The sequence below is a fragment of the Caretta caretta genome, chromosome 3, assembly GCF_965140235.1.
Source record: "Caretta caretta isolate rCarCar2 chromosome 3, rCarCar1.hap1, whole genome shotgun sequence".
Classification (NCBI taxonomy): Eukaryota; Metazoa; Chordata; order Testudines; family Cheloniidae; genus Caretta; species Caretta caretta.
The window spans coordinates 120,993,772-121,020,709 of record NC_134208.1 but is presented as its reverse complement, the minus strand read 5'-3'; the positions used below and the strand labels follow the sequence as shown (position 1 = coordinate 121,020,709).

Genomic DNA, 26,938 nt, shown 5'->3' with positions numbered 1-26,938 from the left:
TAATTTTCTCATTGGATTTTATGTTTAATAACCACTTAATGAAGAATAAATACAATAGAAAGGAATTATTAACAAGCATTTATACAGCATATTTTTCCAGAGATCCCAAAGCACTGTACCACAGTGAGTACATTATTATATTATCATTTTAATTGATGGGTAAGTGTCATGGCTTCTGGACTTCTGCCCTATTTTCTATTGCTGATATATAAGTGATCCAGAACATTTCACAAGCCAATGGTTACCATTTGCGTATTTTAAATACAGAAAGTATATAAAGAAATACAAAAAGATCAATTTAGTGCTAGTGAAATGGGTGAGATAGGCAGTCCTGGGGCATGAAGTGTTCCATTTACCCATGGACTGTGCACAGTACAAACAGCAGAAGTGCTAGCCTCCCCAACATGGTGTTCCCACCATCACCTGGCAGAACCAGTTGTGGGGGACAGGATGGTTCTGTCCCCTGACCCATTAAATTCCTTTGTCTCTGTAGACCGACAACAAAGCTGGTGACTATAGTGGTATTATGATACCAACACCTAGCCACAAAGAACTGAATAAGGACTAGAAAATAATTCTACATAGGGCATTCGACAGCCAAGAACATAGCAACTGGAATTTAAGTCTGTTATATAAAGATTCCTAAGATAAATGGTTGCCTTTTAAAAAGTCAGAGTGAAATCAATGGAGCGAGCACCCTCATCATTTACCAGCTCTTACCACATAATGCTACCTGAGATTCTACCGAAGTCTCCTATTATAAATACAGAGACATAACTAGCATCTCAGATACCACTGCGTAGTAACTCCATTAAATGACAGATTTTCAGTGGTCACCACTGGATATATATTATAAATTGTTGTTTCTGGAAAGAGAAGATATATTTAGGTACAGGTCTGGTAATTATGCAGTCATGCAATACCTGAGTGATATCTTCCAATGGGAACTCTCGTCGAGTTAGGCTTGGTGAACCAATAGAAGGTTTCCTTATTGGTAACCTTGGAGATCTTGATATCTCCTGAGCAGCTCGCGACAACTTTGGAGATTTGCGGGCATCTATATTAATTCTTCACGTAAAGCAATAATTAGAGTTATCAGGCACACACAGATGGACATACTTAACATTTCTGGATACACTAAGTACAGTGAAGAAAACTGGCATATTCTCTTTAGGTGATGTAAGCTACAGAAGAAAGTGGTAGGATTACCTAAAGTCTGCTTAGTCTAATAGATAGAATCTTAAATTTTATGGGCCAAATTCAAAGGTAATACGTAAAGAGATATAAATCAGATTCCCTTACTCTAACTTAGACTCAGATTCCCTTAGGTCTGATTAGTGATGCAAAAGGGAGGTTAAGATGACGCAACTTATAAACTCCACATAAAGGCGTAAGAATATGTTATTAGATTGCACTGACTTTAGACAGTGTCCATGAGAACATAAAGAGGATACTTTGGTTACTGGACACCTGTACCACTAGTTCAAACTAAGGTTTCACAAACTTGGTCAGTACTCCTCTGAGCATAAAAAAAATTACTTACACCTCCCTCACGTATGTAAACATTGTAAATGAGGTTCCAGAGTGAGAGTCTGAGGGGGTGAAAAGGGCCATCAGTAGAGAAAATAATGAAACAAATGTAACACAATGCATGCAAGTAGACCCTGGATACGCAGGTAGCCTTACTGATATCAACAGGGCTCCCGGATTCTCCCTGTGCACATGGCACTCAGGACCAGGGCCCAGGTTTACAGAGTCAGGCCCTGTTTAATGGTGAAATGCAAAACAAAAAGAACGATACAGAATTATATTATGTGCATGTATGTGTACTAAGATATCACGTAACACAGAGCTGGGAAAGAAATATTTTCTTTGGGTAGAACGCCCCTTCATTCTGGCTAGTGGGGGCAACGTTTGTAGAGCACCTATCATACTGGAGCTCTCATTCACGATGGGCCCATAGGTGCTACTCCAATACAAATAATAATAATAACGTTGAACTTGATGTAATTTTCTCTACTTTTTTTCTGTCCGTTCTGCTAAGCCTGTATGGACATTATTGCTGAATGAATTATCAACAAGTGGCAGCTGCTTAGAAAACACATGATGAAACACTCACAATTTTTCCTCCAGTCACTGGGACAAGGCAATTCAGTCAACAGACCTTTCTACATTTAGCGCTTTCATCACAGATCCAAAATACTTTCTATTAAGCAGATACAGATCCCCCTTCTACTCCCCTTACAGATTCCATCTACATATTGAGTGTGCATCTGGGTGTGCATCTGTGTGTGTTGGGGAGCGAACAGAACAGGCTAAAGAATGAACTTGAGAAGCTACAGACTATTCCTTTGCTATCTTGAACACAGAGTGTGCCTTAGACTATTTTTTCTGATCTGATTAGCTATTTGTGAGAGGCAGACCAAAGCAGTGGAGTTTGCCTATTATTATTATTACAGCTAACCACAGAGAAGGTCTGAGTTCTTCTTTCTCAGAGAGAGAGAAAAAAAGAGCTCCTGAAAAGCTGTAATTTCCACAGGCAAATTCTTTCTTATGAAAGGCATTAGAACATCCCCCTTTGCCTTAATTTAGGTTGTCATGACAAGATTAAAAAAACAAAACAAAAAAAATCATACCCACAGAAAAGAAGAAGAAAAAATGCCCAAGAAATCATTACCTGGGGAGTTTGGGTGATTTGCTAGCTCGAGTGATTTTGGGAGATTTCTTTGCAGCCCAGTCATCACTCAGTTCGATATCACTGGAGTCTGAGCAGTTGCAGCTGTCAATCACAGTAGAAATCAAGCTGTTTCCATAGATTTCATCTACCAAGACAGGCCCCAAAAAATTTAAGAACTGTTTTAGAAACCTGATCCCAATTACAACTATCAGTCATCGGGGGGAAAAAAACAGTAGCTAAGATAAAAGTCTAGCAGGGTGTGTTTGCTGCCAAGTATAAACTCAAAATTTCTGATAGCCTAAATTCAGGGGAATAGTGTTCAATTGTATCAGGTGACTCACAGACAGAGACTGAAAAATATTTATTGTTAATTAATGATCCACTCCTCACCAACCAGTGTGCAAGAGGTCACATTTTATAAACCAAAAGCCAACATGAAATGAGTTTGGTGGCTTGATTCTAGCCCACAGTGGAGACATCTTCACATGACAAAAAACAGCAGTGCAACTGCTTCATGCTATACTAGTTATGTGGACAAAGAGGACTTAAATCTCTGACTTTCAGCCTAAACCCTTTTGCAATCAGCATTTTTACAAATATGAACAATCCACTTATAAAAATATGATACCTGCTTTTCCATCGGTTTTAGGGTCCATGATGACAAATTCTGGCCGCAGTTTGCTGATTCGGCGCCCTTTTAGGATAGGCACCAGTCCCCCTAGGTATTCCAAATACAGCGTGTAGCATGGACCTCCAACCTCTGGATCATCTTCTGTCCGCTTCATCGTGCAGTGAAGCCTTTCATTGCCAGTTGTTGGGTAGCTGACAAAATCTCTCATATTGTTGGGGTCTGGGATAGGAGGCTAAATTGAATGGAGGGAAAGAGAAACACATGTCATTCTTATTCTCTGGGGTTAGGTAGTTATATAATACTAACCCTACCCAGTGAATATGGCCTGTGATAGCTCAGAATTAGCATAGATTAATGTCTGGCCTATTGAATCACCCACCACCAGGACGCACGTGCCTGTTGATTCGATCGATAATTGTACTCAGAATAGAAAAAAGTTAGCTACCGTTTAAGAGGAAGGATTGTCTCGTGATTAAGATGACATTGAACTGGGATCCAGGAAATCTGAGTTCAATTCCCAGCTCTTCCAAGGTCACTTATGTGACCTTAGGCAAGTGATTTAGGCCATTTGCTTAGGAGCTCTGTTAAACTTTGGCCTCAGTCTTTCTGCAGATCAGTTTTCCATTTGTAATATGAGACTAATAATCCTTCCTTTGTCTGGCTTGTATATTTAGGTTGTAAACTCTTTCAGGCAAGGACTGTCTCTGTACTTGTACAGTGCCTTGCACAATGCACCTTTTAGACATTACAGTAAAACAAATACTGCTAACAACATAGAATCTACACTCCTCAATTTGCTTCAAAATGAATATAAAGAAAAAAACTGAGCAAGACAAAAAATAAGCATCCTTAACTCTGAGAGAAAGGCCAGTACCAGATTAGCAGAGGTCTATTGTACACTACATATCTTCTGAGAGCAAAGAATTACAGGTATAGTAAGGTTTCAGAGTATAGTAAGCTTCTGCAAAGGTACCAGTTATAATAGAACCCTGCACTGGGATATTTCTGGGATTTCTGTGCACACAAATTACCTAATTAGCAGTACACAATTTTTTTTTCATAAGCAAGAACCAGCCAAAGCATGATTCACAAAGCATAATTCACACTACATTATATTATGGGCATGGTTTGCTCTCATTTTAAACAGTGCTGGACTAACTCCACTGTCTACAGTATAGTTACTCTCTATCATTGGTATAAACAGAAGATGAATCTGACCCAATATAATGAAACAGGAACAAGAAAGAGATAAGATGCACCTGATCACATAAAATATACTACCTAAGGCCAGAGTCATGCAAAGACTGATACATGTAAGTAACCCTGTGCATGAGCAGCCTCTTAATGCTTACTTTAGTGACTAAAATAAGTTTTTAGTCCATTTTGGGACTATTCACATGCATGTTTGCAGGACTGGGGGCTAAGAGACATCCTAGGGGAAAGAGGAAAGATTCATAGATTGCAAGGCCAGAAGGGACCATTGTGATCTAGTCTGACCACTAGTGTGACAGTCCATAGAACTTCCCCAAAATAATTCCTAGAGCTGCTCTTTTAGAAAAACATCCCGACTTGATTTAAAAATTGCCAGTGATGGAGAATCTACCACAAACCTTGGTAAATTGTTCCAATAGTTAATTACTCTTACTATTAAAAAATTACACCTTATTTCCAGTCTGAATTTGTCTACTTCCTGCAACTTGATTGTCTTATACCTTTCTTTGCTAGATCAAAGACAGAATTATTAAATATTTGTTCTCCATGTTGATACTTTTAGACTGTAATCAAGTCACCCCATAACCTTTTCTTTGTTACACTAAATGGATTGAGCACCTTGAATCTGTCACTATAAGCCATATTTTCTAATCCTAAAATATGGTCTGGCAGGTGCAAGTGATCTCAGCAATATAATTTCAGCAGTTCACAAAATACAGAGTTTTTTTAGAGTGGGGTAGATAAAGCCTTTGTAGGGAGTCTGGGGGAATCCATTCCCTTTGTATTAATTTTTGTTTTAAGTACTAGTACACTGCATTTGATGCAATCTGGTACATTCTTTAAAAAAGGGGGGAAAAGTGATCCAAAACAAACTATATTCTCTAAACAGACTGGACACACATCAATAAAAGAAGTACATGACAGAGGCTTAGCATGCCAAAGCCCTGACTTCCAGCTACTAATCAAAGAATACAGTTCTTTTAAACAGGAAAGTACAAAAATGAGCACTTAGCTGTAGGAACTGAAAGGCACAAGAACAAAGCAGCAACTTTAAAGCATCAATCAAGCTGCTGAAGCTAGAAAATTGGAGCACTGAACACTAGCGCTTAAGAGGAGCTTCCAGTTCTATCCGTGGAAGGAGAAGAACTGAAGAACAGGTGTTACCAGCCATTAGAATGGTAAATGATGCAATCACTCAGACCTTTGAGCTGTTCAGGTAGCTGTCATCTACCAGTGGCATGAGACTCACAGAGTGAGACTCTGTTACAGTTAGTGTGAATCTTTTATACCCTTTGGAGAAATCATTGTGAATATGGGTGAAATGAAATAATTTCACAGTCTGACTCTACTCTGGAAAGTGACTCTCTACAAAATGGCACCTCCTTACATAGCAGACCCATTCCCTGTGTAAATCCAGAATCACATCTGTTGAAATTAATGACGAAGACAAGTTTTTACTGTCATTCACTCCCGCTAGCCTCGCTGAGGCAAAACAGATAAGAGCAAACGAGCTAAATAGTATCCCTTCTTGTGTATCATCAAAAGAATTGCTTACCAAGTTTTAATCACAGGGCCATTTGCCCAGTCCCCTTATCTTCTAATTGTGCTCTCAGTTACACTTGTGGTGAGCAGAACTGAGCAGAATACCCAGGTGTGCATAGAGTTGCATAGAGAGGAGACTTACCTCACTACTCTGTGAAATGAGGCCTCCTCACATGCAGCCCAAAATACCCATCTCTACCAAGAGACAAAAAGGAGGACTTGTGGCACCTTAGAGACTAACACATTTATTTGAGCATCTGATGAAGTGGGCTGTAACTCACGAAAGCTTACGTTCAAATAAATGTGTTAGTCTCTAAGGTGCCACAAGTCCTCCTTTTCTTTTTGTGGATACAGACTAACACGGCTGCTACTCTGAAACCTACCAAGAGACAATATACTGAGGATCAAGGCTGCCACTAGAATCTGAGTTTTTCTGAGAGAGAGCTAGTTAACCACGGGCTTTTCCTTTACAGGCCATCCCTGAAGGAGACCTCGTAGCCAAAGCATTCTTAGTCTTAATTTCTGATTTTAATATGTGTAAAAGCTTTTGATCCATTAGTAGAAAGAGAAGGAGTACTAGTGGCACCTTAGAGACAGGTGCCATTAGTACTCCTTTTCTTTCTGCGAATACAGACTAATACGGCTGCTACTCTGATCCATTAGTAGTTTCCCTCCTTTTATCGTCCTCTTTTCTAACGGAGAAGCATTGGGTGAAATCCTGGCCTCACAGAAGTCAATTAAACGTTTGCCTTGATCTCTTGGGAAGAGTTGGGTAAAGAAGAAAAAGAAAAGGCTGTGATTCCTTTTACCTTGATAGTTGGTGTAAAGGCAGTGGTGAGGTATGAGCAGAGCCGAGGAGGCAGCGTCAGTTTGCTGATATCCTTGTCATCCCGCAGAGAGCCAGCGATGGTCTGCTGGCAGAGGAGCTGCAGGCTGGAGACCCTGTGCTCTACTCTGACAACATAGAGTGCAGGGCCGGAAGCCATGAGCAGGCGTGAGTCCCTGTGGCCCCAGCAAATGGAGATTATGGGACGCTGCGAGAAAGGAAGATTGCACAACTTAACACAAGAGGCATTTTCTCCCAGACACCTGTGCAGCAAGACATATGTTCTGTAGTGCCAGTTTAATCTAGCACCAGCTGCATTAGCAAAGGCCTTCAAAAACCAGCTAAAATAAACATAACTGTGCATTATGTTACTGCTCACAAAGGGGGCTAGTATAGAGTAACACTGAGCATTTATTTTCAGTAACAATACTTAGCATTTACATAGCATTCTTCAGCCATAGTTCGCAAATCTCTTTACACAGGTGGGTAAAGCATTCTTCACCCCATTTCACAGACGAGAAAGGTGAGGCCCCAAGTGGTAAGTCACTCCTTCAGAATCACTCACTACATCAATAGCTGAAACAGGAAAAGGACTCGGGTCTTTGGATTCCCTGTCCAGAACCCTGTCTACTACCAGACTACCTTGTAAGAGTTTTACAAAGATTTAATCAGACTTCACAACACCTGGAGTTACCTGTTAAGTGGTATAACTCACATTTTCATCTTGGAAAACTGAGACACTGAGAAGTTAAGCAACTCAGTTAAGGGCACTCAGCGAATCAGTGGCACAGCTGTGATTAACACGCAGGACTTCCTGCCCCTGAGTTCCAAACTGAAGTCACTACCCCATGCTGCCTCCCCAGGATATATTTCCAGATGAAAATAAAATCTAAAGCACTATCATAAACAAACTGCACCTATTGCCCTTTACTCATCCATTTGTTTGTGGTGCTAAATGTCTAAATTCATATCAATAAAACACAAGAATAAAGAGTTAGAGGAGACGGGATTGAAGTAGGTAAACCCCAAGGTACAGCAAAAATCAGATTGGGCCATCCTTTGCACTTCCACAACACAAGGACATGAAAGGCTCATGTGGGGAAATTTAGAACAAATCAAAGGAACCAGTTTTCAGATAGTGTATCATCGAGCTGTGAAATTAATTCATGTAGCTGGATTAAAAAATAAATAGAGTGTATACTTTTATAACCACCAGCTTTTATAGTGATCTGTACTAAGGATAACCTCGTGCTTCAGGGTGTAAACTGATCCTCATTTGTTAAATTTTCCTACACACCCCTTTGAGCTTTCTCCCACCCTGCTCCTTATGCAACGGAGGGGCTTCCCAGAAACATCTGCAAAGCCACTACACTCTATCCTCCTTACAAGTCACCTCTGTCCCAATGCCTCCAAAACACTCTAGTCTACACGACTGCCAGGCAGGCGTGCTGGGACAACTGTGTTTGCTGTATCCACCTCTTGTCTCTCCTCTTAGAACTTGTTTACACTGACATTTAGTTGGCAGCAAGCTTGGGGTGTAAATCTACCCTGTACTAGCCTGCTGTGCACTAAGCATCAGTATGGATCTGCTGCCGTGTACTAAAAGTTCCCCAGTGCACTTTGATCTACTCTCATTTCGAAGCACTGTGCACTTAGCACCATGGAGTCTTGATTCCAGATTGGGCCCTGTAGGTGCTCACACAATACAAATAAACAACAGGGGTGAGAAAGAAATGGGTTTTTTTGGAAATAACGCTGCACAAGAGACTATAGTGAGTGCATTGTAGAGAGTTATTCCTTTCTCTGAAGCACCAGCTCCTGGGCCACTGCTGGGCACAATCCTGGTCTTGATGGACTAGGTTCTGATCCTACAAATGTCTAGATTAGAGGTGTTCTTTAGGTAAAGAATGAACACAATTTACTGAAAGGTTAGGTATACTTTGAAGTGGTCACGTAAAAATTTCTTCAACTTCTACCCAAAACACACTGAACAAGAATTGAGCATGCAGAAGGCAAGCAGCAACAGAGAATTAGTAATCAGGAACATGAGGTCTCCATCTGAAAGATTTCATAGTGCACAGATATCTGGGTTAGATCTGCTAAGAAGAAAATATTAATCTAGCCCAGAAGAAAGACTTTTTTCGACTTCAGAATGTTTAAAAAGGAGAAACTGGGGCAAGATGATTTTAGGTGAATGACAGATAGCAAGTGCAGCTGCTTCACACCACCTCAATGCTTAGCATCCAGAGAAAGGGCAGGATGAAGGAACTTAATAAAAGACAGGATTTTCCCTGCTGTGCCATCTCACCCTGGTTTTAAATGTAAAGGAAAATATTGGTTTTAAGGTGGGAGGATTACAATGAAGTACAGCCACACACACACTCCTGTGGAGGTATCAACCTTCAGGCTGACTGCTATGGAAATGGAAAACTGCAACAGGGGAACATTCCAATGTTCATAGCGACCACTAAAGGCACTTTGTAGTGGCCAATGGCACTTGTAGCCCAGGGGGCTAGCTTGCCTTTATTATATTCACTGCTTTGCATTCTATTCTGCTTTGCATTCTGTTTCCATTGGCCTGTATCTTGTAAGACATTACCTTCAGCAAGTTAGTATAAGGCTGGAGGCCTATGAATTTTGCATAGATAAACGGCCCAATAAAAAACCCCAAGTATTTGGGGAGCTGAAAATAGAGTTTAAGGGAATGTTCTGACCACAGGTACATGATTCAACCACAGAAGTGTCCTGGAAACGAAGTGACATATATAACAGGTACATGAGATACATCTAAGGCTAGTCTGCTTTCTTGCTTATATATCTTTTCTTATAAGTTTCTAATGGGATTGATTATTTGTTTTATTATAATAGGTTTACAGATTGATAGTAGAGTATATTTTGGCTGTATCGCAAGAGACCTACAGGCCACATCCTGTATGTTGAGCTAGGGCAAAGTTAGCATACATATGTTTGGGACCTGTCACCTAGATAGATGATGATCAGCTAAAGCATAAGTACCATATATGGCTGTGACCTTTAACATAGATAGCTAAAGGATGCATTGAAGCAGGTTGGCATAGGGGCTTTCCTAAGTTCATACCCTTTTAAACTTAACAGGTACACCACAACTTGGAAAGAACCAAAATAACCGGTTAGGACAGAAATAATAAATGTGATACCTAACCACAAAAGGGCCATGGTAACGAACTGATGTATATAATAATAAGTTGAGATCATTGATATACTAATCTATAGGAAAAAGAAACTCCTACATTAGTAAGGTGAGGAAATACAAAGAAAAGGGGGGAAATCCCCTACTGAATATGCATCAAACATAATGGTGTCAGTGTAACATATTATAAAAATGGCATTGCAGGCTAGGGGCAGTAGGAGAAGGAGATGTAGTCCTTGGGAGGTGCCAGAATGATGGCCACTGGTGATGAGGGGGAAGGGGATGGTGATGAGGAAGATAATGGTTAACATGTCAGGTTGTTCTACAGGAGATGGTGTGAGTATATGGATGTGCAGATGTACATTCTGTAGTATCTATCGATCTTACTAAGTTGGGGTGTTTGTGACTGTGCTAAATGTATTAATAAACTATATTTGTAAATATAAAAGAGTTCCTATAGTGTGAGTTGCAACTGTGCACATCGGGGTTCCCAACTACATAATAATTTAAATACTGGGCCTGATCCTGGGACAAGAACCTGTCAACACTCAAAGTGATAACCAGGGATTCTTAAGTAATCAATATAATTAATACATAATCTAAAGATCAGGCAACACACTTAAAAGAACTGAGAAATCCCTGAAGTATCATCAACAACCTATTACACAGCCCAGCATAACCACACACTTGGGAGATTTTGTCTGTTCTACATTATATTTAATTGTAGGTACTTTTTAAAAAGTAGGAAACCCATTGGCAGTAGATTCTACATAGAATCATGAGACTGGAAGGGACCTTGAGAGGTCATCAAGTCCAGTCCCCTGCACTCATGGCAGGACTAAGTATTATCTCATGGCAGAACCTAGCCTTGGGCCACTACCAGCAGGAATCTCCCTTGTAGTCCCTTATGCTCGTTCATCAGTTGCTTATTGGCCAGAACCAACCTCCACCCTGTGCTGACGGCACCTGGGACCTGGCTCCATAGGTCAGGAGTTAGAGTCTTGGTCTTGTAAACCAGGGAGATGCAGCAGGGTTGGGAACTCAGAACTGGTCAATGCAGCTCATAAAATAGGGAGGACTGGACAGGGAAGGGGCAAGGCCAGGGCACATGGGGATGTGCTGATTCATGCTGTGGAGCCCTGGAGAGGACAGGGGCAGAAGTGCCCCTATTTTCTCCAAGGGTTGAATTCCACTGAGAGTACAGCTTTCCCTGGCAGTACAGATGGTCTAAACTACACTCTTTTCTACATGCTGGATGAATCAACATGTTACTCCTGGGTGAATTCTGCATAAAAAAATTAAAAACTCTGCACCAAAAAATTTAAAATTCTTTGCACCATATTTTAAAATTCCGCAAAATTTTGCATATTGTATTTGTCAAAATAACACAATATAATCACTCAAATTTCAATTATTTTGGTAATTTATTTCAAAATACCTGTCAACAAGTATATCAAGAATACAAACAATGGGGGGAAAAAAAGATTCTCCCAGGAGTAGAGAGTTAAAGAAAACCCTACAACAACCCAGTTCCAGTTTGGGGGTGCTGGAGGTGGCTGCATGGGGCCCTCCAGAGCCCAAACACCCACACACCCATTCCCCCACAGCCCAGCCGTGGGGTCCGCCCTGGCCCAGATACCTGCACTCCCTTTCCCCCCAGAGCCCAGTTGCAGGGCACCCCCCAGTCCAGACACCTGCACCCCTCCTTACCCCAGCCATGGGGCACCACCCCATCCCAGATACCTATATCCCCCTCACCCCACAGCCTTTACTCCCCCCAGCTTCTTTACCGTCCCACCGGGTGATGCAGTGCCGCCCTGCCTTTCCTCACCCTTTGTCAGAGCCGGGTCTCCCAGGCGCTCTCCCATCTCCGGGCAGATGAGGATCAAGTCAGGCAGCTGGAGCATGCAGAGCCTCCATCCCCACCGGGTTGGGCGCTCTGCTCACTGCAAGCTGGGCTCTGCAGAGTCCAGCGGACCCGAGGGGCAACTAGCAGCTCTGCAGCACCAATTCTACAGGGAAAACATGAAATTCTGCGCAGAACATTAATTCTTCACAAATTCTGCATTGAACAGTGGCACAGAATTCCTCCAGGAGTAAGATGTGTATATAATACAGAGAGAAGGAATACACAATTGTGTGATTTAGCACTGGAGTTTTATCAATATGTGGGTAGGATGGACACATCATTCATGACTTTTGAAACCATGGGTGACACCTCTGGCAGGAAGGTGGTGTGAGTGTGAGCAATACAACGTGGGAAGTTAGGAGGGCATGAGTTCTAGTCATGGTTCTGCCACTGACTCACGGTGTGGCCTGGTGCAGTTCAGTTTCAATTTCCCCAACTTAATTTTGTTGTTTCCTCACTTTTACATGCTTGACTTGACTACATTTTCCAATGTAGATTTTTGAGTATGTGATGTTTATAAATATACAGATATGCATGTGTGCAGTACATACACACTATATATACACACACACACACATATATACATACACATACATATTCTATTCAAATCACAGTGCTTACACGCTCCCATTGCTATCCCTGTATCATATAAAATGGCTTAGCACAGTTCCCTCCCACAGATCTTTACATCTTTTTATCTCAACATTTTCTAGGCCATCAGCCAATCTTCATGCTGGTATTGATTTGCTTTTGCTTATTGATACTGCAGAAATGCTTTGTTGGCATTTTCTTCAGGATAGCACTGCAGTAGGACAGTTCTACAGCATTCTTCATATCTAACATCCAGTATCACCTCACATAAGGGGAAGGACTATAGGGATTCAAAGTGAGGTACAGTAAAAAAAAAAAAAAAAATTCACTATTAGACAGGAAAAAAACCCAACTGCCAGATGTGGCCTGACCTTTAAATGCATTGATCAGAATAGCATTTCTCAACAGCTGCCCCTCACACATTTCCTCCCTGAACTGTGAAGATGTGGATCGATTACTGCAGCAAGTCAATTATCTACCTGCCACAGTGCTCTATCCGAATTCTGCTGTGTGAAGTAGCTGGCCTGAGATGTCCTTGCTTCTCATAAAGCATTCCATTTATTTAGGGCAGTGCCAATAAAAAAGGGGGGAAAATGCTGTTGATAACCATACCACTTTATATACGTTCTATTATACTTTACAGGGAATCATAGAATCATAGAATATCAGGGTTGGAAGGGACCTCAGGAGGTCATCTAGTCCAACCCCCTGCTCAAAAGCAGCACCCATCCCCAATTAAATCATCCCAGCCAGGGCTTTGTCAAGCCTGACCTTAAAAACTTCTAAGGAAGGAGATTCCACCACCTCCCTAGGCAACGCATTCCAGTGTTTCACCACCCTCCTAGTGAAAAAGTTTTTCCTAATATCCAACCTAAACCTCCCCCACTGCAACTTGAGACCATTAGTCCTTGTCCTGTCCTCTTCCACCACTGAGAATAGTCTAGAACCATCCTCTCTGGAACCACCTCTCAGGTAGTTGAAAGCAGCTATCAAATCCCCCCTCATTCTTCTCTTCCGCAGACTAAACAATCCCAGTTCCTTCAGCCTCTCCTCATAAGTCATGTGTTCCAGACCCCTAATCATTTTTGTTGCCCTTCGCTGGACTCCATCCAATTTATCCACATCCTTCTTGTAGTGTGGGGCCCAAAACTGGACACAGTACTCCAGATGAGGCCTCACCAATGTCGAATAGAGGGGAACGATCACGTCCCTCGATCTGCTCGCTATGCCCCTACTTATACATCCCAAAATGCCATTGGCCTTCTTGGCAACAAGGGCACACTGCTGACTCATATCCAGCTTCTCGTCCACTGTCACCCCTAGGTCCTTTTCCGCAGAACTGCTGCCTAGCCATTCGGTCCCTAGTCTGTAGCTGTGCATTGGGTTCTTCCGTCCTAAGTGCAGGACCCTGCACTTATCCTTATTGAACCTCATCAGATTTCTTTTGGCCCAATCCTCCAATTTGTCTAGGTCCCTCTGTATCCTATCCCTGCCCTCCAGCGTATCTACCACTCCTCCCAGTTTAGTATCATCCGCAAATTTGCTGAGAGTGCAATCCACACCATCCTCCAGATCATTTATGAAGATATTGAACAAAACCAGCCCCAGGACCGACCCCTGGGGCACTCCACTTGACACCGGCTGCCAACTAGACATGGAGCCATTGATCACTACCCGTTGAGCCTGGGAGTCTGCAAGCAAATCTACCATAGAGTATTTAACATGAGTGCACATTTCTTTTATGCTAGGAGCAGGGAAATATAGCCACAAATTCTGGTACTTTCATTTCCATTTTTATTAGGGCTGTCAAGAGATTAAAAAAATTAATCGTGATTAATCGCACTGTTAAACAATAATAGAATATCATTTATTTAAATATTTTGGATGTTTTCTACATTTTCAAATATATTGATTTCATTTACAACACAGAATACAAAGTGCGCAGTGCTCACTTTATATTTATTTTTAATACAAATATTTGCACTGTAAAAAACAAAAGAAATATTACATTTCAATTCACCTAATACAAGTACTGTAGTGCAATCTCTTTATCATAAAAGTTGAACTTACAATGTCGAATTATGTATAAAAAAATAAAACAAAGTCCACTCAGTCCTATTTCAGCCACTCAGACAAACAAGTTTGTTTACATTTGCAGGAGATAATGGTGCCCGCTTCTTATTTACAATGTCACCAGAAAATGAGAACAGGCATTCGCATGGCACTGTTGTAACCAGTGTCACAAGATATTTACAGGCCAGATGTGCTAAAGATTCATATGTCCCTTCATGCTTCAACCACCATTCCAGGGGACATGCATCCATGTTGATGACAGGTTCTGCTCGATAACAATCCAAAATAGAGCAGACCAATGCATGTTCATTTTCATTATCTGAATCAGATGCTACCAGCAGAAGGTTGATTTTTTTTTTTTTGGTGGTTCATGTTCTGTAGTTTCCACATCCGAGTGTTGCTCTTTTAAGACTTCTGAAAGCATGCTCCACATCTCATCCCTCTCAGGTTTTGGAAAGCACTTCAGATTCTTAAAGCTTAGGTCGAGTGCTGTAGCTATTTTTAGAAATCTCACATTGGTACCACCTTTGTGTTTTGTCAAATCTGCAGACAGTGTTTGTAAACCAAACAACATTGGCTGGGTGGGTCATCATCTGAGACTGTTATAACATGAAATATATGGCAAAATGTGGGTGTATAAGAGGAGGGGACATACAATTTTCCCCCAAGGAGTTCAGTCACAAATTTAATTAACGCACTTTTTTTTTTAAACTAACATCGTCAGCATGGAAGCATGTCCTCCAGAATGGTGACGGAAGCATGAGGGGGGCATATGAATGTTTAGCATATCTGGCACGTAAATAATACCTTGCAACGCTGGCTACATAAGTGCCATGTGAACGCCTGTTCTCACTTTCAGGTGACATTGTAAATAAGAAGCGGGCAGCAGCATCTCCCGTAAATGTAAACAGTCTTGTTTGTCTTAGCAATTGGCTGAACAAGAAGTAGGACTGAGTGGACTTGTAGGCTCTAAAATTTTACATTGTTTTGTTTTTGAGTGCAGTTATGTAACACAAAAAATCTACATTACACATTAAATTACACTTTCATGATAGAGATTGCACTACGGTACTTGCATGAGGTGAATTGAAAAATGCTATTTCTTTCATTTATCATTTTTACAGTGCAAATATTTGTGATCAAAAATAATATAAAGTGAGCACTGTACACTTTGTATTCTCTGTTGTAATAGAAATCAGTATATTTAAAATGTAGAAAAATATCCAAAAATATTTAATAAATTTCAACTGGTATTCTATTGTTTAACAGTGTGATTAAATCGCGATTAATTTTTTTAATTGCAGTTAATTTTTTTGAGTTAATTGCGTGAGTTAACTGCAATTGACAGCCCTAATTTTTATCATACCAAATACCAGCAGATTTTATAAGGATCCCACCAGAAAATATAAATGTCTGAATGAATCCTAGGGATCAAATAAAAACACACCAAAAAAAGTGTAATTTCTATACAAATAAAAAGGCTTTTAGGGCTAAGCAATGCTAATTTTAAACACAGTACACCGAAGGGCAATTATTTACATGAAGCATACTGAGTGCAAACACAGATTCAAAACTTGGGTAACAATGAGCTAGATTGTTTCAGAAACAGAAAGGGGAATAGAGACTCTAGTATGTCTCCTTGGCTACATGCATCCCAGTTGGGAATGTCCTTCCTTATATTATAGCAGTGTCCTGAACTGGATACTCCTAATTAAGTTAGATTCCTGTGCTATTTTTTCTTATTTGACTCATTCCTCCCCCTGCCAGGGGACCAGTATAATTAGGCTTGGAAGGATTAGATTTTTATTGGTAAATGTTGGTCAACATCCATTTCACTGCACATACAAAAACTGATGAAAAAATATTTCCATCAATAATCTAAATCTGAAGACAGAAAAAGAAAGAAAAATGCTGCTTGAGAACTTATTAGAGTTTGATTTAAGGATATTTACTTTGTATATTTTGACAGGTGATGTTGACAATTTATGTTGAACAGTTATAAAGCTTTAACTTGGTGAACCAACTTCTACAGTCATTAAATGTCTGACCCTCCCCTCATAATTTCCCACAACTGTGAAAATTGAAATTGACAAAAGTAAAAAAAAAAGCTAAAAAATAAACAGATAGTATCCACTGAAATTATTAAAAAATAAAAATCAAATTCTGCCAAGTCTAAATATAATATACAAACCTTTCATCCCATTCACACAGTTCAGTCAATCTGAATTTAGTGAAAGTCATACGCTCCTTATTGATTTCCTATGTGCTCAGAAATCCTGTGCACTAAGGCCTGCTCACTGTCTGAACCAATACCTTGCTTCTTGGGACTGGAAGCTCCGCTGGTTGTGAAACACAGTATCCATGAAAATTAGATTTGGGGGCAGGAAGTCTCACTGCTGGACACGAATCAATGAGATGGGATTTTGGCATTGATAAGTATGGTAGAATTTCAAATCTTTCAACAACGAGCACCTAGTTATAAAGGAGAATCTGTCTCTGACTAATGAATATGTTTAAGTACACCTGAAAAGAAACTAAACATATTTTGCTTGCTAATTCTTTCCTTCACTTAAGAAACATTGAAGTTTTACAGGCGCACGTTCAACTCCTAGCTCTTCCTTCTTTCTGTCTCTCTCTTTTTTTTTTCTTTTAAAGAGAGGAGGGATGGCCCAGTGGTTACGGTACTAGCCTGAGACTTAGAAAACATAGATTCAAGTCCTTGCTCTGCTCCATGCTTTCTGTGTGACAAGTCACATAGCCTGTCTGCCTCAGTTAATTTACCAGTGTGTTGTGAGGATAAATGCATTAATGACTGAAACACACACTGATACAATAGTGATTGGGCCATATAAGATTTTTCAAACTGCAGAACTGACAGTTAGTTTGCTGTTTTGTTTCTTAGTTATTTCAGCTCAAAGTTTCCATAATAAAGCATCTTTTCACACCTCAATCCAGCTGAAATATGTCAGTTTTAACTGAATGAGTCTTTTCCAAGACAAGATAATCAACTTGCAGAAAAAGAGATTCAAATTCTAGGACATGAACAACTCTGAAGATTCCTGAACATGTTTGCTGGTGTGACAGTGACCAGTTTACATGGGTTTTTATGGCCTGTCTTACTTGAACACTTCAAGGCCTTTACTGAGATCCTGAAACACATCCCAAATTGCCTTTGTTGCTATTTCTGTAATAAACAAACTCATGTTGAAGCTTTAGTGGCAATCATCCAACAACCCCCAAATAGGATTCAGTTCAGTAGATATAAGCAAAAGGCCACAATAACACAGAAGCAATGAATCTGAGGACTATAAGTGATGTCAATTAGGACCATGTACGTCAATTAGGATCATTAGCACGTCAGTTCAGCTGGAGAATATAAAAGGCAGACTCTTCCCGCATTATCTTTTTTATCTGAAGTTAACCTAAAATTCCACCCATCTCCCTGGAGCCCTGAGTTGAATGGATTTTATACCATTACAGGGTATCTGCAGAATCCCTTGATCTTTAATCCACCAATTCAGATGCTGGGACTTTTATGGGACAGAAACAGCATTTAAAAGGCAGAGAGGCCTTGTGCTTATAGTAAAGTGCTAGGAAGCAGGCGAATCTTGCTTTTAAATCCAAGCTGTGCCACTCAGAGTACAGCCATAAGGAAGTCACTTTATTTCTGTATAGTTCAACACAGTTTGTGAATTTGGTGAAAGATATCCCTGAATACCATATTCTGCTGAATTGAGCTATTTTAAATAAAAACTTACCTTTGTTAAACACCTGTCAACACTTGTTCCTGCAGGAAGTTCCACAGTCCATAATGCAAGGTCTGTACACTACAGACAAAACTCTAGTATTCTGAGAAAGTTAGGCCCAGGCCAATTAGGAGTTTGCACATACCCATAATCTGTCTGAAACAGGCAGGGCAGGAATTAATTCTTCTCTTTTACTACACATCTGGAGGAATCATAATGCTTTTTTTTTACCAGGTGAATCTGATATACGTGTAGGGCTTGCTTGCTTATTACAAAAAGCTGCTACATTATGCCAATTTAGGGGAGCTCAACGTAGGGAGTCACAAACCTCCAACAGGTGTTAGGTTTTGAGCCACACTGCCTTTCCCATATTGCTCAATGTGGTATTGGAGATTGCCCAAGTTTGAGAACCTCAGTACTAAATGAAAAGGAGTACTTGTGGCACCTTAGAGACTAACCAATTTATTTGAGCATGAGCTTTCGTGAGCTACAGCTCACTTCATCGGATGCATATCGTGGAAACTGCAGCAGACTTTATATACATACAGAGATCATAAAACAATACCTCCTCCCACCCCACTGTCCTGCTGGTAATAGCTTATCTAAAGTGATCATCAAGTATTTAGCTTCATTCTTTTCAAAAAAATTTCAGTTCCACTCATTTTATACTAGGTCTACCTTCCTGAATTTGTACAGCTCCTGTTCTATTCTAACAATATCAGAATAAAAGATTCTGTAACAATCAACAAAAAATTACACACAAAACTAAAACCTTTTAAACAGAACACCCCACTGAACAAACATTTAAATAACTGATACATTGAGAAAAATGTGATCACACTATAAAACTGTCTGTTTATCAAGGTCAGCTGTAAACCTAATATTGCTAAGTATACAGTCAGTTATGAAGTGTGCCATGTTGGTTCCACTCTCTCCCTCCACACAGGTAGTTCTCTTTGGCCTGATTCTGTTTTACTTACCACAATTTTACACTGGTGTAACTCCATACACTACAGTAGAGTTACTCTCAATCTACACTCATGTAAATGAGATCACAATCAGGATCTCCAGGCCCAAATTCCCGTTGCTATGGTCCTCTTTGTGCCATGTAAGAGAGAATTTTAAGGCCCATAGAAAGGATCAGCACCTAAGCAAATTATCTGCGTCATTAAGCAGAATGAATGATCACAACTTCACAGATTTTTGTAAAAAGAAAAGGAGTACTTGTGGCACCTTAGAGACTAACAAATTTATTAGAGCATAAGCTTTCGTGAGCTACAGCTCACTTCATCGGATGCATACAGTGGAAAATATAGCGGGGAGATTTTATATACACAGAGAACATGAAACCATGGGTGTTACCATACAGACTGTAACAAGAGTGATCAGGAAAGGTGAGCTATTACCAGCAGGAGAGCACGGAGGGTGGGGGGGCAGGCGGGACCTTTTGTAGTGATAATCAAGGTGGGCCATTTCCAGCACTTTACAAGAACAGTAGGAGGGGAAATAAACAAGGGGAAATAGTTTTATTTTGTGTAATGACACATCCACTCCCAGTCTTTATTCAAGCCTAAGTTAATTGTATCCAGTTTGCAAATTAATTCCAATTCAGCAGTCTCTCGTTAGAGTCTGTTTCTGAAGGTTTTTTGTTGAAGAATTGCCACTTTTAGGTCTGTAATCGAGTGACCAAAGAGATTGAAGTGTTCTCCAACTGTTTTTTGAATGTTATAATTCTTGACGTCTGATTTGTGTCCATTTATTCTTTTATGTAGAGACTGTCCAGTTTGGCCAACTGTGTCCACATATCTATTCAGGGGACACCATCATAGGGCCTAATCACATCAGCCACACTATCAGAAGCTCGTTCACCTGCGCATCTACCAATGTGACATATGCCATCACGTGCCAGCAATGCCCTTCTGCCATGTACATTAGCCAAACTGGACAGTCTCTACGTAAAAGAATCAGTGGACACAAATCAGACGTCAAGAATTATAACATTCAAAAACCAGTTGGAGAATTCTTCAATCTCTTTGGTCACTCGATTACAGACCTAAAAGTGGCAATTCTTCAACAAAAAAAACTTCAAAAACAGACTCCAACGAGAGACTGCTGAATTGGAATTAATTTGCAAACTGGATACAATTAACTTAGGCTTGAATAAAGACTGGGAGTGGATGTGTCATTACACAAAATAAAACTATTTCCCCTTGTTTATTTCCCCTCCTACTGTTCTTGTAAAGTGCTGGAAATGGCCCACCTTGATTATCACTAGAAAAGGTCCCGCCTGCCCCCCCACCCTCCGTGCTCTCCTGCTGGTAATAGCTCACCTTTCCTGATCACTCTTGTTACAGTCTGTATGGTAACACCCATGGTTTCATGTTCTCTGTGTATATAAAGTCTCCCCACTATATTTTCCACTGTATGCATCCGATGAAGTGAGCTGTAGCTCACGAAAGCTTATGCTCTAATAAATTTGTTAGTTTCTAAGGTGCCACAAGTACTCCTTTTCTTTTTACGGATACAGACTAACACGGCTGCTACTCTGAAACCAGATTTTTGTAATGTCTGCAGTGAGGCAACTGTGAAGTGATGTGGCAGGAGCCTCCCCTACTGGGAAGCTATGAAGCAGTTGTATCCAGTCAGAGGATGTTTTTTTTTAAGGGCAGGTATAGTAAGCTGATATACTGGGAGTGACTGGGTCATTACACATATTGAATCTATTTCCCCATGTTAAGTACCCTCACACCTTCTTGTCAACTGTCTAAATGGGCCATCTTGATTTTCACTACAGAAGTTTTTTTCTTCTGCTGATAATAGCTCATCTTAATTAATTAGCCTCTTACAGTTTGTATGGCAACTTCCACCTTCTCTGTATGTGTATATATATCTTCTTACTATATGTTCCATTCAATGCATCCGATGAAATGGGCTGTAGTCCTCGAAAGCTTATGCTCTAATAAATTTGTTAGTCTCTAAGGTGCCACAAATACTCCTGTTCTTTTTACTGAAGACCCTGCCACACATCCAATGAGTAATTCTGAAGTGACGGAATTGGGTTGCAGCATTCTTGGTAAACAATTTTAGCAAGTCTGTAATGAGAGTCTTGAGTAAGTCCAATTATTACTATCACTGTCTGCTTAATGCAGGAGAAGGAGTTATGATGATTTAACAAATAAATACAAAAGGTTTGTAAATGTTCCTCCAGTAAAGAATGCATGAATAGGGCATTTCACTATTTTTATTCTATGTTAAAATGCAAGAGAAGCATTACTGAAAAACAAAACCACTAAAGAAAGGAATTTGGCTTATCTTTGCTTGATCAGATTTGGGTGAGGGGAAGAAATGTTAAACAATTAGGTTTACAGGAACGGACAGTATTCCTTTGACTAGTTTTCAGTTTATGGGCAGCCTTTAAAATATATTCTTTGTATAAACAAGCACTGGAACTGCAAGTGTGCTTGATACCCCAACATTACAAGTCTTTGCGTTTTTATTCAGATAACTGTGCATAGGGGATGGTCCCCATAAGATGAAGGCTCAGTACCGTGGGGCGATGCTCACCCTCAACTCTCAGTGAGTTCAACAGGAGCTGAGAGTACGTGGTGCCTCATAAGGTAAATTCCAATACTGGTTCAAGGCCTGCCACTGTTGTTCAGTCTATCCAGGTTTTTTGTATATGCATTTCTGTGATGTTAAGGGGAGCTATGAGTGTTGCGTTAATGCCACTGACAGGGCAATATGCCAGGGGCTCTTACACCTTGATTTCTATACTATCCCAACTGTGAATTATTTTTCATATAAGTCTTAAGCTGGATTGAATGCTTCTAACTGAGCATGATCCCCTTGCTTATGATGTTATTTATATTCAGAGATCGAAGCCAGAAAACTAGGTTATCCATTTATGAACAATATAATCACTTATTGATGGTCAGGGATTAAGAGTTGATAACCAGATGTTATGTAGGACACTGTACCAAAGCAGGAGGAGAAGATGGAGACATAAAGCACAGTTTGTTCTCAAGGGAAACTGTGACAATGATCATCATCATTATGAGTAAACCAAAGTGAACAGTTATGAGGTTCTTATTCCTACTCTGTGGCTAGCTGTGGCTTTACACCAAGTAATGTACGATCTAACTAAACTGAATGTAAATTCTACAGCAGTTTTCACTGAGTTATTGTTATAAACTACCCAATAAATTGTCACTTAATCCCCACCAAAACATCCAGGATATACAAACAGCATAAACAATAACAGTTTAATGTATTTTACAGTGAAGACATCAGATAACTGCTTTATCAGACATACGAACCAGGAATACTTCACACTAAATCAATTTTGCACCAGTAACCTGATCTCTGCAACATTCATTGCTGCTAAGCTTTCTTGCCATTAATTAAATCAGGAATTGTGCTGGTATAAAATAAATGCACCATCCCATTCATACACTGCCTGTTCAAGAGGAAACAGCTTTCATAGCAGGGTTTGAGATGAGACAAACTCTCCTCTTCCCACTCATTCCCTTTCAATTGCCAATGGTCAGTTTTATAAAATCCCATCGCAGCATTGACTGCCATTCTCCAGCAGATTTTTGATTTTATTTCTGCTGGTGTTCATAAGACAAATTACTGGGATCATGGACTCAGTCTGTCCACTACATGTATCTTTGGAGCAGCCATGTAGAATAACAAATGTCATCTACTATCTTTTTGTGCAATACGAAGTTCTAGCTGATTTTGTCAGTAATCCAAAGGATCTACAAATTGTAGTACACTGCTGCTTAGATCAGGGATGGGCAACTGGAGAGCAGGGGGCTTCATCCAGCCAACCAGATCATTTCATTTGGTCCGCCAGAGTCCCAGCTCAGGACAGAAGGTCTGGCAGCACCAGGGCTAAGAGGGGGGTATGGCAGGGTGGGGCATCGCGGGGGGGAAGGCCGGCCTGCACATATGCATGTATCACATACCCTGTGGCGAGATCCAATGGGCTGGAGCAGAGAGCTGTGTCCAGCACCGTAGGATCAGAGCTACTGCTATAGGGTGAGTGCAGGGCGGGTTCGCTCTCTAACCCTGCCTGCTTGGGGCCTCCCACAACCCAGGGACAAGGCACTCTCCCACTCAAGTTATCCTTCCCCTGGGGGCAGGACCCAACACTCCCCGACCCACCAAAGAATTTTAGTGGATTTTGTGGCCCTCTAGTACCTTTCAAGTTGCCAATCCCTGACTTAGATGGTTATATTATTAGGCCCAGTGTTGAAACCTGTGTACGCATACAATCTAAATGGACCAAGGACAGGAGAAACAGATCTGAAGTACCTTGGTTAGGCACCCCCTCCTCTCAGTTTCACCAGTGTAAATTATAAATTAGTTTAACTGAAGTCAACAGAATTACACAAGCCAATGTAAGATGAAAATCAGGCCCTAATCTTAGGTCTGGTCTACACTCAGTGTTTGTACAAGTATAATTATTTTGGTTAGGATGTGATTTTTTTTTTTCTGAAAGTTATATACCAGTATGGTCCATAGTGTGGACACAATTATACCAGTAAAAAGGTATCTTGTACTCCTATAGCGTATTCTGCTTCCTATCTGGGGAATTATACTGCTATAACCAAAATAGTTATACTGGTGTAAGCACTTTTGGGGCTTGGCTACACTTGCGAGTTACAGCGCATTAAAGCAGCTCCGGGCACCCTAACTCACGACCCGTCCACACTGGCAAGGCACGTAGAGCTCCTGGACTCTGCAGCTGGAGTGCTCCTGGTAATCCACCTCCACCAGAAGCATAACGCTTGGTGCATCTCGGCTGAAATGCCCCAGCGTCAATGTGAACAAGGTGTTGCATTACTGCGCTGTGATTGGCCTCTGGAAATGTCCCATAATCCCCTGAAGTCAAGTGGCCACTCTTCTCATTGTTTTGAACTCGCTGTAGGAATGCAGATATGCCCTTTCAAAGCTCCATTTCTGACAGCTGGCATGCTCATCTGCTCCAGGACAAAGCAAGCTGTTACTGTGGAATGCCGTGTGTGAGAGAGAGGCGCGGAGGTGAGGGGGGGTCTGCTGCTGTCTGAACTTACAAGACAGCATGCTTACATACACTAAGCCCCTCCAAAACCCACTCTCTCTCCCCCGACATACACACAACTCACTCCCTGTCACACTCCACCCCACCCTCCCCCATTTGAAAAGCATGTTGCAGCCACTTGCATGCTGGGATAGCTACCACAATGCACTGCTCTCTGTGGCATTGCAAGAGCTGCTAATGTGGCCACGCCAGTGCGCTTGCAGCTATCAGTGTGGACAGACTGCAGCGCTTTCCCTACTGTGCTCTACGAAGGCTGGTTTAACTCACAGCGCTCTACATCTGCAAATGTAGCCATGCCCTTACACTGAGGAAAATTAATCTCAATTAACTAAGGGCTTGGCTACACTTGCGAGTTAGAGTGCATTAAAGCAGCCCCGGGCGCCCTACCTCATGACGCATCCACACTGGCAAGGCACGTAGAGCGCTCTGACGCCATGGCTAGAGCATTCCTGGTAATCCACCTCAACGAGTGGATTAACATTTGATGCGCCCCCGCTAGAGCGCCACAGCGCCAGTGTGGACGCCCTGGTCTGTCAATGCGCTCTGATCAGCCTCCAGAAGTGTCCCACAATGTCTGTTCTAGCCACGCTGGTCATCCCTTTGAACTCTACTGCCCTGCCCTCAGGTGACCAACCATCAGACCCGCCCTTTAAATTCTCTGGGAATTTTGAAAATCCCCTTCCTGTTTGCTCAGCCAGGTGTGGAGTGCTCTCACCGAATCCTTCCAGGTGACCATGGCTCCAGGTGCCAGGCGATCCCCAGTATGGAGCAACGGTGTGTTGCTGGACCTCATCAGTGTTTGGGGGGAGGAAGCTGTCCAGTCCCAACTGCACTCCAGCCGCAGGAATTACGATATCTTTGGGGAGGTATCAAGGGACATGGTGGAAAGGGGCCATGAGCGGGACGCACTGCAGTGCAGGGTTAAAGTGAAGGAGCTGCGGAATGCCTACCACAAAGCCCACAAGGCAAAGCACCGCTCTGGTGCTGCCCCTGCGACCTGCCATTTCTACAAAGAGCTAGACGCTATACTGGGGGGCGACCCCACCTCCACTCTGAGGACCACCATGGACACCTCAGAGGCCATTCAACAAGGCAGGACGAGGAGGAAAGCGGGAGCGAGGGTGCTGAGGAGGAGGGAGACACCCCGGCATCCCTAGATGCATGCAGCCAGGAGCTGTTCTCAAGCCATGAGGAAGGTAGCCAGTCGCAGCGGCTGGTGCTTGGGGAAGGACAAACACCAGAGAAGGTTCCTGGCTTTTATAAGTGGCTTTCATTTTGGGAATGAAGTTATTCAGTGCAGACTCTTGGGGCGAGGAAGGTTAGGGCTGCATGCATGCCTAGATGCGGAATAGGGAGTTGATTTGCTTTCTCACATTGCAGTAATTGGCCTCAGTGATCTCTTCAAAGGTCTATTCAGAAGTTGGGAAATGCGCTTGTGCAGGTTTCTTGGGAGAGCCACGGTGGTCCTTGTCCCAGTCAGGCTAACATGTCCACGTCACTGTGCTGTGAGGGGCGGGGGAACCACTGCTGCACACAGGCAAGCTGCATATGGGCCAGGGCGGAAGCCACATTGCAGTAGAAGACCCTCCCTTGCTTCCCAGGTCACCCTCAGCAGCGAGGTATCTTCCAGGACGAACTCCTGTGGAAAATGTGGGGAGAGCGTTCAGTATAGGGGCCCCTTGCAGCTGTTGGCTCTTCCCAAGGCACAGAAACCTAGAAACCTAGAGGACAGTACGGCCGTGAAACTATCAGTCCCCCTTGACCCAGTGCTTACTCCCATTTTGGGGCTCCCGTGGGTTATGTGCGCTCGCTTTGGGATGGGCAAATTATGCTATTGTGTAGACTGTGCATGCCCTTAAGTACTGGGGAATCATTGCTCCGTCTGGTGTGAACAAAGCTGCCTCTGTTAAGTGTTGCATTTTGCCTTTACAGATGCAACCTTGAGATCTCAGCCGTCGGTGTTATCACCGACCGAAAAACTTCAATGAATTAGGAAGAGGCCACGTAAAAGCAAAGAAGCCATGCTGCATGAAGTCATGCAGCAGTCTCTTAATGAGAATCAAAAATTGCAGGAGTAGAGGGAGAGTGAAAGGAGGATCTGCCAGCAGAATGTGGAGCACCGGCAGAAAAGCGCGGAGCTCTGTCAGCAAAGCATGGATTGGCTGATAAGCATCATGGAGCACCAAGCGGACTCGATCCAGGCACTCGTAGCCATGCAGGCAGAGCACTACCGCGCTCACCCCCCCTGCAGCCCTTGTCCCAAAACTCTTTCCCTTGTGCCCCCATGTCACCTCCAACCCACTATCCCCAACATCCGGGTTCTTATCGCCACCAGCTGCCTCCAACACTTGCAGCTTCACCACCCAGCCCTGAAAACTACGACCCTTACCCACTGCACTCAACCCCCATCACCATGCAGTATAGCCACCCTGAAGTGCAGCACTCATTGCACAGCACTCCAGACAGGAAGGCTG

At 42.0% G+C, this 26,938-nt stretch overlaps 1 protein-coding gene across 1 annotated transcript in view; it reads right to left on the bottom strand.

The window, feature by feature from the left end:
- TULP4 (TUB like protein 4) overlaps positions 1-26,938 on the bottom strand; it is a 297,688-nt gene that overhangs the window by 19,566 nt on the left and 251,184 nt on the right. Inside the window, exons 8-11 of the mRNA XM_048844124.2 lie at positions 6,872-7,096; positions 3,306-3,540; positions 2,678-2,822; positions 924-1,068 (exon numbers count right to left, since the gene is read on the bottom strand). Coding sequence (XP_048700081.1) covers positions 924-1,068; positions 2,678-2,822; positions 3,306-3,540; positions 6,872-7,096 — 750 coding nt within the window. The remainder of the gene's footprint in view (positions 1-923; positions 1,069-2,677; positions 2,823-3,305; positions 3,541-6,871; positions 7,097-26,938) is intronic.